Genomic DNA, 15,129 nt, shown 5'->3' with positions numbered 1-15,129 from the left:
ACCCTGTTGTGAGTGTGTTTGAGTGAGCTAGCAAGTACGTAGAATTAGTAGTACTGTTCAACAACACTTAGAGGTGTGAAGAAGAGCACTCCCAAAAAAATGCTTGCTACGACCTTTTTCCCTTTACAGCATGGCTGCACGGCTCTTCACCTGGCATTGAGGAGGCATCATGTCTCGGTAGCTCTACTTCTTCTTCACAACGGCTGCCAAACAGATGTAGTTGACAATGTAAGTCTGGCTATCATAGGATTCATGCACCTTTCATATGTGTTCGTAATATGCAGATTTCATTTCATTTCCTTTCGTTTATTGTTTCTTTAAAGGCTCGAAGGCATTACATAAGGGGGGACGTATTGGTCTGCAATGGTATTACAAATTGCAAATGCGGTATTGCAAATACAGTATTATTCTAGTTTAGTATTAAATTTATTTTATTTCATGCATTTTCAGCTCTTGTTCTTTGAGTAGCTTTGCTTGTTCAGTTAGTCAATGAACAACTGCATTTTCTTCCTCCTTCTGGAGACTAACTAAATAAGGAAAGCATCTGTTGTTAAGTACTTTGCAAAATTTTTGCACTATAAGGAAATTAACGGTGACGTAAATATAGTCAAGCTTCAGGCAAAATATTTCTGAACTCTGTGCGTGAAATTAAATGAACGGCTCATGAGGTGTGCAGATTTATTATACTCACATTGCAAGGATAAACATTGTAGCACTAAACGCTATTTTATTCTATGCACATTATGTAGGGTCGTTAAAAGAACACATCCTGCACTTGTCTACCAAAACTAGAAGTTGAACTTACACAACAGCTGGTTTCACACCCAATGAACCAAGCAGGATAGTGACTTTGGAAAATCATGAAAATCTGATGAGCCCAAATGATGAAAATGGAAGCTCTGAACTTCGCTTGGCTGATTATTATGATAAGTATGCCTCTCTTTGTCCTGGGCCTAAGGGGAAGTATTTGCTTTAAGTGCCATTGTTCTATAAATGCCAGTAAAGCCCATAGGCCCAAAGGCAGTGCCTGTGAAGGAATAAGCTCAGTAATGTTTGTAAAAGATTCCTACTGCTGAATTGTGCCACTTATTAATTATAGCACATTTTGATCATCTTTATCCTCACTCTCACTGTGTATTATTGGTTAGGGGCTTAACTACAAAGACTATGATCTCTGTGGTGTTTGTACTGAGTGGGTGAGTGCTGATTTTTGGTGTATTCATAGTTAAGCCACCCACCACTGCAGCTCAGTGGTTGTGGTGGTTTGCTGCTAAGCCCAAAGTCACGGAATCAAACCCCTCTACCAATGTGGTTGAATTTTAGTGGGGGTGAAATGAAAACCCACTCATGTGCTGTGTGAGAACTCCTGGTGGTTGAAATTAACCCAAATTTCCTGACTGGATGTCTCTCGTACTCCACCATGTGCAGCTTTGGGATGTTAGATGTTAGATCTATATGCTTGTTGGTTGTATAGCAACAAATATTTGGTAGCATGGTTTTTTCTTTGTAATGATACGTGGGATGTTAGTACACAGTCACAGCCAAGCGATGGCTGTGGTCCTGGAGTTTAGTACCGGTCACATGAGGCGTTAAAAAAACTGATATAATTGCTGATGTGTCATTTCGATTCACTGCAATGCTTTAGTTAGCTTGCCATAAAAGATGGAATGACAAAAAATAAAGCACTGTTTATGTCGCAGTTTGTTTAGCCTCACATATAACTGGTACTAAACTTAGACATTATAGCCACCATTACGATGTTGAAACCAAAGAAACACGAGGGAAGGAATTCAACTGTAAATTATTTGCTACGCATGGGCAAATTCCACATGGCAAATTATGCTTACAAATGTCTTTCATATTGTATAAGGAAAAGAGCACAGAACCAAAAATTGGTTCTGTACTAGTTTAACACATGCCTGCTATGTTTTAACCTTTTTTCCAGCATGGAGAAACTGCAATTCATGTTGCTGCCCGCGACGGCCTGCTGTCCTTAGCCCAGACACTGTGTGCCTTTGGATGCAAAGTAGACGTGCCAAACAAGGTACTCCATTTCAGTGTTTTTTAATTGTTCGTTGTGGAATCTAAATCGGCACTGGTTTTAAAGATATCATCATCATCAGCCCGACTAAGCCCACTGCAGGACAAAGGCCTCTCCCATATCTCTCCAATGAACCCTGACCTGCGCTAGCTGGGGCCACCTTATTCCCGCAAACCCTTAATTTCATCCACCCATCTAACTTTCTGCCGCTCCGTGCTATGCTTGCCTTCTCATGGAATCCAGTCCGTTACCTTTGACGACCATAGGTTACCTTGCCTTCGCATTACATGCCATGCCCAAGCCTATTTCTTCTATAAGACAGGTAAAAAAAAGAAGCTAAGAAACCAGCTGAGTCCTATACATTGTGTCTGCCTACGTGGTTGTTGTACACTTTTGTTTGGTTGTTGTGAATTCTTCCACAACAATAGTGCCCCATTGTGGGTACTGTATGTATCTGTATGAATAAATAGATAAATAAAAATTTGCAGCTACGCCAGTTCCTCAGAGAGAAAAATGTGATCATATTTGAGCTGTCAAAGTTGAAAATGTCCTCATATGCCTCTTCCTTATCACATGAATGTATACCATCTACAACTGCATGGTGCTTTTTAAGAGTTATTTTGTCAACCAGGGGTCAGTTTCAATCAGGGACATTTTTTCCGTTTGTTCATAAATAATTCTTCTGCGAATTGCAAGCTCTGTACTGCAGTGCCCACCCTTCCACAATTTTATACTTTTGCTTGCAATTATGATAAGTATTTCAAGAGTATAAGTTGTAGAATGACTTTATTTTTAGATTTGTCTGTATAGATGCATCAAGTCAGATCGCTGCTAACTTTCTAGATTTTAACATGCATGGTGTTTACCTGGACCTCCCATGGAATACTTTTGCTGAAACTAGCAGATATTGTTCTTCTACCATTAATTTATTTTTGGAGAAATGCGTGCCGAAGAATCCACACTTGGTTCGATGAGCTTGACCGATGCGTCTCTAACACATTATGTGCTTGATATAGATTCTTTAAAATATGAAAAAAAATTCCAGCTCCAAATTTTAATCTGATGCTCTTCAGGGATACATGCTTGCACTGATTTCATTTTTTATTCATTAGAATGATATAAGAACTGCTATCAGTCAATCTAACCATATCATGTTACTCGAAGTTGATTTTATGATTTTTGGGGAGATTGCAATACCTAGTGATAAAAAGAGCTTAATCACCAGTTTCATAAAACTTCCTGAATGGTGCATCATCTGGTCAGTGAAACAACACCGATAAATTAGTCTTCTCTATGTCACGAATAAAAGACCTTACCTAATTCCTTCTCATGCAAAGAAAGCACCCATAAAAGAAAATTAAATTTTTAATTACAAGTATTTAGGGATTTCAATTTTTAGCACTGTTTTCAAAAGCCCTAAACACATCAGAGAAACTTGTGTATTGCCCATGTAGTGGCTGGAATTTTTATGACATGAATGAAAAATGGCTCCTTATATGTCATACTGCTGGCCTACAAAGTCTTTGTACTGCCAGGGCTTGAGTATGCATAGATTGTTTAGGAGCCCCCACTACTTAAAAGATAAGCTAGTTTCTGAAATGGCAAAAAAAGGTGTGCAGTCCAGTTTATTTTTCTGCGTATGATATGAGCAGTATATGAGAATAAGTGAACGCTACCCCTTTAAGCTTGGAAATGTTGAAGGAATTGAGTGTTGTATTATACATTCATCGTATTCTTGAAAGGTGATATATGTCTGTCATGCTGCATTTGTATTGGTCATGGAAAGAAAAATGATAGGTGTAATGTTAAGAGGCCGGAAGCGGGCAGACTGGGTGAGGGAACAAATGTGAGTTAATAACATCCTAGTCGAAATCTAGAAGAAGAAATGGGCTTGGGCAGAGCATATAATGCGAAGGCAGGATAACCGCTGGTCCTTAAGTGTAACAGAGAGGATTCCAAGAGACGATTGGCAGGGGGTGGCAGAAAGTGGGCGGATGAGATAAAGAAGCTTGGAAGGATGCGGTGGCCGTAGCTGGCAAATGACAGGAATAATTGGAGAGACATAGGAGAGGTCTTTGCCCCGCTGTAGGCGCAGTCTGGGTGGTGATGATGATGATCATAATCATGTTGCAGCACATTACCATGCTAAGAGCATTAGCTGGATGGGATTTAGATGATCTGTAGACCGTTCCATTCATACTGCCGTCATAAGATATCTGATCATGTCTTAATATCCGTATGATGTTCTCAGTGTCTGAAATGTAGCATTTCATGGATGTCCAAGGAAATATTTGTTGTGAATTAGGAAGGTGTTCCTTCTATTCTTCCATTACAGCTTACATAAGTTAGCTTATAATCTTTTTCAAATGCAAGCAGTCTTGTGTATGATGGCAGTTGCTTTGTTATAGCCTAAGATTTTAAACAATTTTTTTCCTTTTAGGCTGGCTTGTACCCTTTACACCTGGCTGCCAAAAATGGCCATACAGAAATTGTCCGCTGCCTATGCCTTGCTGGCTGCAATGTTGACCAAAAGAACAGGGTATGATTGAATTTTAGTCACATTCTAGCATGTTAAGCCCTTGACAGGCTTTTAGCTCTTAACTGCTTATAATTTTGGTAGCGTTTCAAAAACTGTTTCCTTACTACTAGCTCAGTGCTGTAGTTTTCACCATTCCTATTGATTAAATCACATAAATTCTTTTGCTGTTTGGCCCTGTTTTATCAACACCACTACTAGTAATATTAATAAAATAAAACAAGTGCTTAATTTTTTTCCTGTCAGGACAGCAACAGGAACTTTATCTTTTCGAGCAAGAGCACTTACAAAATTTTTCTTGCCTTCACTGAGCTTTACTTACTCTGGTGGAACCGGGCATATGCTTCGCTATAACTTCATAATTAATGGTAGCAGTTGATTACACAAATATGTTGGCGAAGCACACGTTGTATTTCGCAGGATGGTATTCCCGCAGAGATCACTGCCCTTGCCCAAGGACACAGTGCTATTGGTGACCTGCTGAATCGCCTCAGGAATGTAAGATATAATTGTTGCCACTTATAACTGTGCACCTGTGCATTTTAACCCTATCGCGTTAAAGGCCCCACTCACCAGAAAATCCAGCGTCGGCGTTGTCGGCGCCGGCGTTCTGAGTGAACAGTCACGAGCACGGTTCTGGCAGGTGCTCCCCAGAGAGCAACCTAGGAGGCAGGTGGGCCACCTAGGTCATGTGATCTTGCGGCGTCATCACAACCTGCCGGCTGGATAGTGAGAAAACTGCCCACCATGGCAGGTGGCACTTAAAGTAATGATTGGTCGTTCGGGAAGAGCAACCAGGGCCGCACAAGGCCCACCGCTGGGAACACCTGCCATTGCAGGGCAGTGTCGCACTGCTTAACCACTGCACCACTGTGCCAGGAGGAGTATGAGGACTCCCAGGGATCTATGAATGCAAAGTAGAGAATGACCTTCTGCATATATGGGAGTTAACCCATTATGCTATCGCATCATACACTTAAAGCAGAGCTTAAGTGTCTCCTCCAATTTCTTTCCTTTTTCTCATAATCCTGAATGATACATTTTGCGTATTCTTTGCATTGCTCTCTCTGGTTTATAGGAACAACTTAAAGAGGAGTACATAGCTCAAATGATACCAGGGACTCAGCCACTCTCTCGGATAAAGCTCAAAGTCCTTGGCCACAGTGGCGTGGGAAAGACAACACTTCTGGAATCTTTAAAGTGTGGATACTTCAGCAGCTGGTTTCGCCGCTCCAAGACATCTCCCACATCACCAAAGCCAAGGCCGAGTATGTACAAATTGTACTTTGCTTTTGGCTAGTTGGGGCTTGTTCTGAAATTAAATAATTTTTGAGCAGAAGACCAAGGAATCGAACACACTTTCTTTTCTCAGCATGTTACTATATGATAACATGTTGGGTATATAAAAATTTGCGGCTTGACACTAAGCATATGTGTTACGTTCCATGACTTTGTCTTTTATGCTAAATCAGTTGAATTTTTGAGCAATGTACCAGTTGGTACTATGCCTACCTGGTGTACTGTGTGGTTATTGCTTAACCACTGTCCCATTTTTCAAATGCTTATGGTCAATACATCATAACTAGAGGTGTCAGCATGCGATGTTTAAAGCTGCTTGCTCACTTTGACTGCTTCTGTAATATACTAAACATGCGACAACCTAAAGGTGGCAATCTATGACTATGTCCAAGGGTTTATGGAGATCTTGTTTATATGTATAATTGTTGTTTAGTCTTTCTGTGCTGATTTGAGTTTGATCTGAAATGGGTACTCATTGATGAGCATGAAATGTTAATGTGCATTACATTGACTAATGTAGCTAAAGATTTATTTTTGGGCTTATATTGAAAGGGCAGTCTAATGTCGGATACAAGTGAAGAAATATACACACAAATTCTGGTAGGTCTTGCCATGGTAGCAACCAATACAATACTGGTGGTTTTTTCAGTAATGGCTGGACTGAATTATAATACATTTTATGAATAGGACCAAGCTTGTGTAACACAGTCATTTTTCTTAAAAGAAACTTCAGGCACCCTAATTTCTTTGTTTCGCAATTAGCCAACACATATATTGTATGGTTTGTTTAACACTGCCTTGTTATCCTTGTGAATGTTTTGAAAAGGAACACTGCCACTATGTTAACAGTGGGGCTACCAGCAAATAAGTATGGTTGCAGATAGCTTTTTGTAGTCAAAATGCTTTCCATCACTCTGGGGACGCTGCGTAAAGGAAAAGGAGGCGTGAATGCGCAACTTCTGGCCAGTGTCCCTCAATTCCTCGTATCTCATTATCTGATAGCTGTTGCTGGAAAAATACAAAGGTATTTGTTGGATAAAAAAGTATTTACTGTTTCTGGACCCTCAAGTTTGTTTGAGGACTTCGATTCGGTCTTTCAGGCAACTTGGGCTAGCCGCAAATAAATGAATCAAATACTAATTGTTGTTAATTGGGGACACACCGATTTCTCAAATTTGAGCAGCGCTAACAACATTTTGATACTGGCTTATGAACGTGGGTGCATTAGCTTTCATAATAAGGAGGTACATTGATTTATTTTTTATTCCTTCATAATTTGGGTATTAAAGTGTTCAACTGTATTTAACGACGACAAGCTATGTACCTCAGTCATGCCTTGCTTCTCACTGCTTTGGAAGTAGGGAGCCGTCGTGCTTCTAACATCAGGATATTCAGATGCAGCTTACCAAGTGGCAAGTAACATTGTCATGTTGAAAGATTACATGTTAAAATCCATGTTTCTCAGTATTGCAGCCAATCTTATGTTTATTTGGGAAAAGAGCTTTCAGTTGCTGCAAAGAAAGTATTGATGAAATTCAGTAGACTAACCCTTAAGCTAAAAGACTAGGTTTTGTATTCAACAATTCAGATCTATTCAAGCTTGTGGTGTTTAATTCCCCTCCCCCACCCCTGGGCTGTGCAGCGAAGATGTTCTCTCAAAGAGACAGTCGCACGCCCTGCACACAAATTTTTCCCACCAAACAGAACTTGTCAAGCTTGTAGTGTGTATGAGCATTTAATCTCCACCATAGGTAGAGTTTGCTGTTGCTTATTGCACAGCTAATTCTAAACAAAAATCAAGTACCTTTGGTGTTTTTCATCTCCATTTCCTAGAGTGTTGTGCACACAGTAACAGTATTTCACTTTGCATTTCTGTTTCAGCAAAAGTTCATAATTTATAGCCTTACTGGTATTATTGCAGCCTCTTGTCAATGGAAAGCCATGTCCAGGTTTATACTCAAGATGTTGGCTCAACGATGATTCATTTGCATAATTGCTGGTTTACAGTATCTTTATGTGAACTTAAAATGCATAAAACTTCTCTCACGACAAGTTTATTGTAGTTCTATGGTTGGAATGGAGCCCAAAGCCTCAGCCTTTCATGATCTGGGTTATTATAGCTTGTGCCGACCTCTCTTCCTTTCTTTGTGAATGAATTTATTTCTCTCTCCCTCTTTCTGCATTATAGTACACTATCAGCTTTTATGCTGGAACGAGAAATGGGACAATTTATAAAAGGCTACAGATTATTTTTATTGCACTGACTGCAGCAGGAAACGAAAGTGCAGCATGCAAAATCAATCAGTGCCACGAAGATATTTTTGACCAAAGAGGTCACATATGTTGTGTTAGTATGTGACCACAATTAAATTGATGCCATTAACATTTTAGTAGCATTTTTTTTTAGAGAGAGTTGCATTTCAGTTCATGACAAGCCTAGGTGACATCAGTTGTGCTGATACAATTCATTCTGACAAGGTCGATTTTTCTGAACCAGCAAGAGCATCTGTGCCCTACTATTTTGTTTTCTTCTTTTTTTCTATATATACAAGTAGCACACCTAAGCGAGTAAAGATTTGTAATTCATGTCCTCAACCATGCAAAATCCTGCTTCTTTTTGCAGCGTCAGGGCCCCACAGCAGTCGATCAAGCACACCTGCAATGGATGAGTACACGATTGACACAGACAGTGAGAACAACATCAGGACTGCAGACCTCAATGACACGGCAGAGCTGAACGACTACAAGAAGTCCACCACACCTCCCGCCCTCCTCATTTCCAGCTGTGCTGATGTGATGGGTGGCTCGCAGCCACTGTTTCCCGGTACCACAAATGTCAACTACACGCATGGCATCGACGTGCAGCAGGTTCGTGGGATGGGGGAATTTAGGAAAATTAGCTAATAGATATGCATAAAAAGTATAAATCCTTCTATAGTGAACTTATTCAACAGAACATTGGGCTGATGTGTGGAAATATGGAAATCTGGGTCTTCCTTTTCTCAGTGCCACAACAGCTTTGGGTCATTAGTACTGAATATAGCATTGCCCACCTGAAAAACAGCTTGGTGTTAAGCCTGCTTCACATGCAAGCGAAAATGCTAGCGAGTCCTGCTGCCGCGGCGGAAAAACCTGTTTTGAGTCATCGCAGCGATGAGGGGTGAGGTTCCGACAAGTTGGAATTTTTCGCTGCGGCGCACCACTCAATTGCTTAGTCGCTTGCATGTGAACCGGCCTTTAGAACAGTTTGTCTAGTCCAGCAATATGTTATCTATCATCATCGTTGTCATTTTCAACATTATCATAATTGGCTAATCGTACCATTGCAGGACAAAGGCCTCTCCAAATAGCCTCCAGTTACACCCTTTGTACCAGCTTTGGCCACCTAATCCCGGCACACTTCCTGATCTCATCTCCCTAGCTGAGTTAAGGTTGCCCAAAACTGTGTTTTCTTTTTTTAAAATTCGAGTCAACTTTGCTATTCTGAGGCACCATTGGCTATCTCCTTGCTGCATTGCATGTCCCACCCAGGTGCATTTCTTCAGCATGATTTCCGCTGTGATATCACCATGCTTTATTTTTTTCCAAGCAAAAATTTTTCTGTCCTTGCTGCTGCAAACAGCATACAAGTGTCTACTACAAAACAATGGCCATTTGGTACTGGATCTAAATCTGCTGCACAGCTTATTCCTTATAATCTGTGCAGGTGACAGTGTCTGGAGTGGGTGACCTGAGCATATGGGAGTTCTCAGGCCATGAGCCGTACCTCATGCTGTACGACCACTTTGTGGGCAACTCCCACTGCCTTCACCTGGTTGTGTTCAGCCTTGCCGACCCTGTGCAGACGCAGATCAGACAGGTTTGCTTTTGGCTGGCTTACCTGCAGGCGAGGGCACCACCTGTGGAGCCCCTGGGTAAGTGCTGCTTGCCACGACTGAAAGAATTCACCTTGAATTCATTCAAACCCCAGTTGATCACCATTATCAGCAGCAGCCCGCTGCCACAATTACTGCAGGGCAGATGCCTCTCCCATTGATCCCCATTTAACATTGTCTTGCAACAGCTGCACTACGCTGATCCCCACAAACCTCCTGGTCTCATCTGGTAACCTTTCGTGGACCCCGTGCTGGTCCAATACTGTTACCCTGTATGGAAAATCAGTACTGTTACCCTGTACGGACCGTTAGCTATGCACTATCTTCTGCATTACATGTCCTGCCCATGTACAGCCTCCCAGATTTTTAATATTGTATGGCTGTCAGTGTCAGCGATTGTCAATGTGAGCGCTTTAGGGAACAGCCTAGCAGAGAACGCTCGCACGAGAGAGGACTTGGTTCACTTGTGGAAAGATTTGGCTATTATTCGGCACGAATGGTGGTCGTGCAGTATGATTAAAAATCTAAGAGGTTGTACATTTCCTCTTTGTTGCTGTTAAGATTTCATTAACTTGCATTTGTTCCTTACCTTGCCCTACTCTCCTTCTGTCTCTTAACATTAAGAGAGCAGAGGGGGTTGGGGAACAAATATGAGTTAATTAATGATATCTTAACTGAAATCAAGAAGATGAAATGGACACATATGCATAATAGAATTTGTAACCTTGCTTTATGTGTTAAATCTTCTGGAAAATTTTTTATCCAGCCTTCACTAAAGAGTGCTTCCCCATCTTTTCTAAACTTTTGGTAGTTTGCATGCTACTGAGTGTGCATGCATCGATAGAACTTTAGTATCCCGTTGTACAGTGCACTAGGTACAAAAATTAGCTCGCAAATGCAAAAGTTGACATTTCTATTTGTGTGTCATTTTACAAAAAGAATTCCACACTCTAAGTAGAATTGGGCAAGGAATAGATGTGTTTTATCGCTTTGCACTTGGTTATCTGATTTTATGTGTATATTTGTTGATAATTACAAAGCCATCATACATAAAAACGATCAAATCTTTTAATGTTTCAGTTTAACACCTATTCATCTTATCTCTATTTTCATGGTCGATACAGATAATTGTGAAATAATCTGGAAAAAAAAAATTCTTACCATGCATAGATGCCGCATGTCATTGGTAAATAAGTACTTGCACTAGCACTCTGCCATTACATTTGTAAGGTTTGAAAAAATCCTATCACTTAGTGTTTTCTGTTTTGTATTTTAGCATTTGCACATCTTCTCTAGCATGGTATTCTAGTGTGGAAATGAATGCACCGTATGCTTATTCTAACAGTGCATGCTCACACATGCAGCTCGAAGATAAAGTAATTAGTATACTGACTTGGTCAAAAGTTCTAAGATTTGGCTTGCATTTCAGCAGTGTACTGGAGCACTTATGGTGCCCCTGAGGCTCTTAATCTCTGTGTGGCAAGGAGAACCCTTGACCTCACTTTTCAAGACATTTTGGTCTTTAATGGTGCCATAAGTGCTGTTGCACTATGCAGCTAGACAGCAAACCTCTAAAGACTTTCAAGCAAAGGTGTACTCATAGCATTGCTTCTATATGATACAAATATTTTCATATAGGGTGATATTTTAAATGCTATAACGTTAAAGGCCCCCTTCATCACAAAATCCAGTGTTGGTGTTGACGTGAGCATTGGCATTGTGAGCGAAAAATCACGGGAATGGCTCAGGCAGGTGGTCCCCAGAGAGCAACCTAAGAGGCAGGTGGGCCACCTAGGTCATGTGGCCTTACAGCATCATCACAACCTGTCCACCGGATATTGAGCAAACTGTCCATCATGGTAGGTGGCAGCTAAATTAATGTTTGGTCACTGGAGAAGAGCCACCTGGGCTCCACAAGGTCCACAGCTGGGAGCGCCTGATTGCAGGGCAGTGGCGCATCGCTTAAACACACACCACCACTGTGCCAGGAGGGGTATGAGGACTCCCAGAGATCTGTGAATGTAGAGAATGACCTTCTGCATAATGGCAATTAACTCATTACACTATCGTATCATACCCTTGAAGCGAAGCTTCCCTCCAATTTTTTTCAGTCACTTTTGTTGCTACAGGAAAGATGAGAAAAGCGTGCTTCTTATTGAATTTCTTGTTTGTTTTTTTCGTCTTTAGGGATGGGAGGTAAAAGTGCCTCCGCTCTGAGAGTGGCATTGGTTGCCACACATGCCGATGTCTGCGCAAGCAACACCAATAGGAACCAGAACTGCGATGCACAGCAGCAGCAGAACAATGCTGAAGTGGAAGCCAGAATTATCCTGGCAGCTGCCAAGGAGCGGTTCCAGCACGTGTTCGACCTGCACGAGACTGTATTTGTCATGGATGCCCATGTTGTGGGGTCACAGAGCATGAAGTCTCTCAAGCAGTACATGTCTAACAACAGAGCAAAGATTGTTCAGGTGAATATCTCTTAAAATGCAGTGACTGCATCAATATTTACAGCTGCCATTGAAATGTTTGGAAACTATGAAAGCGTGAGACGTATATCAAGTTGCTTTAACGTTACTTTGAAAATCCCCTGCAAAAAGTGTTTCCTGAGCACTTATAGCCAGCAGACTTAATTATTAAATGTGTATTTTGTCTATGTTTACTCAAAGCACATTTTGTGGATAAGTGCGCATGCTTCTTTTAATCCATAGTATTCATGCAGTCACTTTTTAACATCATACCTAGCACTATTGCTGATTAGCTGTCAAAATTCAGTGGAATGTGCCTTAAGCATTTTTCAGGTCGTTTTTTGTCTATGTGCAACCGTTCAGGGCTGCTAACCATACATAGAGAAAACTCTTTAGCTTGCTTTGCTTCAAACATAAACATGCTGCATTCTGTTCAAAAAACTCATTTCATGCTATACTTTTTTATGTCATATATTGGTGTGAATGAGGTCTTGATACAGTCTATCAAACAAACTGAGAAGTGGTATTTGTTCACCCGTACAGTGGTTTCTAAAGTCAGCATTATAAAAGACAATTCTCTGTTTATGCGCCAAATTTCTGTTGCAGTTAATGCACTACCACATCGCCAAAAACCAAATTATGTTGTGGAATAGCTTTAGCTACTGAGATAGAAATGTGCTTGGTGCAGAAATTGGTTGGTGCACGGCCCTGAATATCGAAAAAAGACAAACACTTGGATCTGACTGATGGGCACATATATAAACAAGCTAGTGACTGATGTGATTTTCACACTTTAATGGCATCTTGTACATACACTTATGCCAGGCTGATCGAGAGAAACATTTGTACTGCTTAAATTAACAAGGAGGCAGCACTGGGCTGTATTAGCACATTAAATCACAGTGACTGTGCAGCACAGCTTTGTGCAAAATGAAATGTTGGTTATTGTGACGTATTCCTCGCAGGGCTTGCTTTTGGCATGTCACTTTCTTGGGCATTTGCTGCATACTGAAACTTAGTGCAGTGGTTCTTAAAGTGAATTCCAGCAGAACCCTTGGGCATTATGCACAGCATTTGTTTTGTGCGTACTTTGGGACCACCCAAATCACTGCTATGTTCCCCACCTGTTCCTGGGACATTGAGTTTTTCATTAATTGCTGAGTTAAAGAAAAGCAGGTGTGTCCTTTCCAACAATTTACTATTTTTTTCCTTAATTCTGTGCAGCAAGTTTTGCCCAACAGTTTGTTTCAGAGTGGTTACTTTTTGGGAGGCTGTGAATCTATGCCTTTTACCTCATGTGTATATAGGAAATGAGTCCATGGAGCTAAGTGGCACTTGCCGCAGTGGCTTAGTGGTTAGGGCCGGAGTTCCCGGGTTCCCAGGTTCGAACCTAGCCGCAGCAGCCAGGATGAAGGCAAAATGTAAAGGTGTCCCTGTGCTGTGCACAGTGGAATATATCCGGAGCCCTCCACTGTGGCACCTCTTCTTCTCTTTCTTATTTCACTCCCACCTTCCTCCCTTCCCTTACAGTGTGGGGGTTCAAGTGGAGATATGAGACAATTACTACACCATTTCCTTTCCTCAAAAACCAATTTCCCAATTTTTTTCCAAGTTATCTGGCGCCCTTCAAAAGTTGGTGGACTGCACCAAGGCATAAAAGCACTACACCTGGCTCAAAGAAAAAAATATCAATACCCATTCATTAATGCAGTACTGCATACATTAAAAACCCAGCTTGCCTCTTCATATTTACCTTGTATGTATCTTTTTACATGCACCTTTATTACCTTTGACTTTTAAAACAGTGTGAGCACTAAATTCTTGGTCGTGTGTTTTCATTGGAAGAGTGCATAAGACATTAGTATACATGGATCACCACATTGAATTCATCTTCCTGGTGAATGATTTATGATTGAATTTCTTCTCTCAATCTGTTTTGATTCAGGTTTCAATAGCTGAGTGGTGGCTATGACATGTAGGTAGACTTCAGGTCTTGTGAGGCATAATAAAATTTCAAATCATTTTAATTCACTCCAGCCCTTACAGTAGCTGGCCCCAAGAGCCAGAATGAGAATGAATATACAGGCAGCTATAACATTCCACTTTGTACTTTTCGTATATGCTCCGCGTGACCTTGAGTCCACTTACAAGTGACAGCCACCAAATGGCCATTGGAACTGCAACCGAAGTAGCGTGCGAGAACAAATTCAGTTAGTATTAATAATTTACCAGCTGTGGTGAATCTCGCGTAGCGATTTATGTTTGCTGAGTCTTGCGTATCGTTGCAAAGAATGAACATACAATCAAAATTTGGTGCCTGTAGACACGTTTAATGACACATATTCTTCACTCACTGTTCACACTATGTGCAAATGCTGCGCCCAAAAGAATAGCCTGAGGTTGAATTGAAATTTTTCCCTCCTTTAGAGCCTTCCAAAAAGCACTGGATTCCTAGATTCAATGGTTGGGCACCTTCCAAACTGGAGGAAATCATCACCATCATTCCCAGTGCTCACATGGCGCCAGTTCATGGACATGGTGCACATTCAGGTGAATCCTTTGGCTGGTGAAGAGCACATGCGTGAGCTGATCCACCAACTGCAGCTCATGGGAGAGGTGAGCCGGAATTTTTTTTTGTACCTCTTTCACACCTTCAAAACTGTAAATGTCAGGTTAAAGGTTACTAGATTCGCAATCTCATTCACATTCTGAAAGCACACGTGATCCTTGTGCTTTCCTCATGCATACCCAGAATGTAATGCAGTTGCCTTTATTTCAGCCTCTATCTGTGACCAAACATGCATAGTTCATGTACTTGTGTTTTTACATTTCTTCTGTCTTTCTCATGTTGAGCTACAGAATTTATTTATTGCATCACTATTTGAGATCCATGCAAATGACTTCTATTAT

The 15,129-nt window shown here is 41.0% G+C and overlaps 1 protein-coding gene across 2 annotated transcripts in view; it reads left to right on the top strand.

Moving 5' to 3' along the window:
- The window catches only part of LOC144121465 (death-associated protein kinase 1-like), a 141,163-nt gene that overhangs the window by 110,432 nt on the left and 15,602 nt on the right, over positions 1 to 15,129 (top strand). For both annotated transcript variants that reach the window (XM_077654678.1, XM_077654677.1), the window contains exons 7-15: positions 130 to 228; positions 1,946 to 2,044; positions 4,482 to 4,580; positions 4,998 to 5,075; positions 5,656 to 5,845; positions 8,500 to 8,744; positions 9,583 to 9,790; positions 11,939 to 12,222; positions 14,647 to 14,835. In XM_077654678.1, coding sequence (XP_077510804.1) covers positions 130 to 228; positions 1,946 to 2,044; positions 4,482 to 4,580; positions 4,998 to 5,075; positions 5,656 to 5,845; positions 8,500 to 8,744; positions 9,583 to 9,790; positions 11,939 to 12,222; positions 14,647 to 14,835 — 1,491 coding nt within the window. The remainder of the gene's footprint in view (positions 1 to 129; positions 229 to 1,945; positions 2,045 to 4,481; positions 4,581 to 4,997; positions 5,076 to 5,655; positions 5,846 to 8,499; positions 8,745 to 9,582; positions 9,791 to 11,938; positions 12,223 to 14,646; positions 14,836 to 15,129) is intronic.

This window comes from Amblyomma americanum, chromosome 2 (assembly GCF_052857255.1).
Source record: "Amblyomma americanum isolate KBUSLIRL-KWMA chromosome 2, ASM5285725v1, whole genome shotgun sequence".
NCBI classification, from domain to species: Eukaryota; Metazoa; Arthropoda; class Arachnida; order Ixodida; family Ixodidae; genus Amblyomma; species Amblyomma americanum.
The sequence above is the reverse complement of the archived record's forward strand: the minus strand, read 5'-3'. Positions and strand labels throughout refer to the sequence as shown.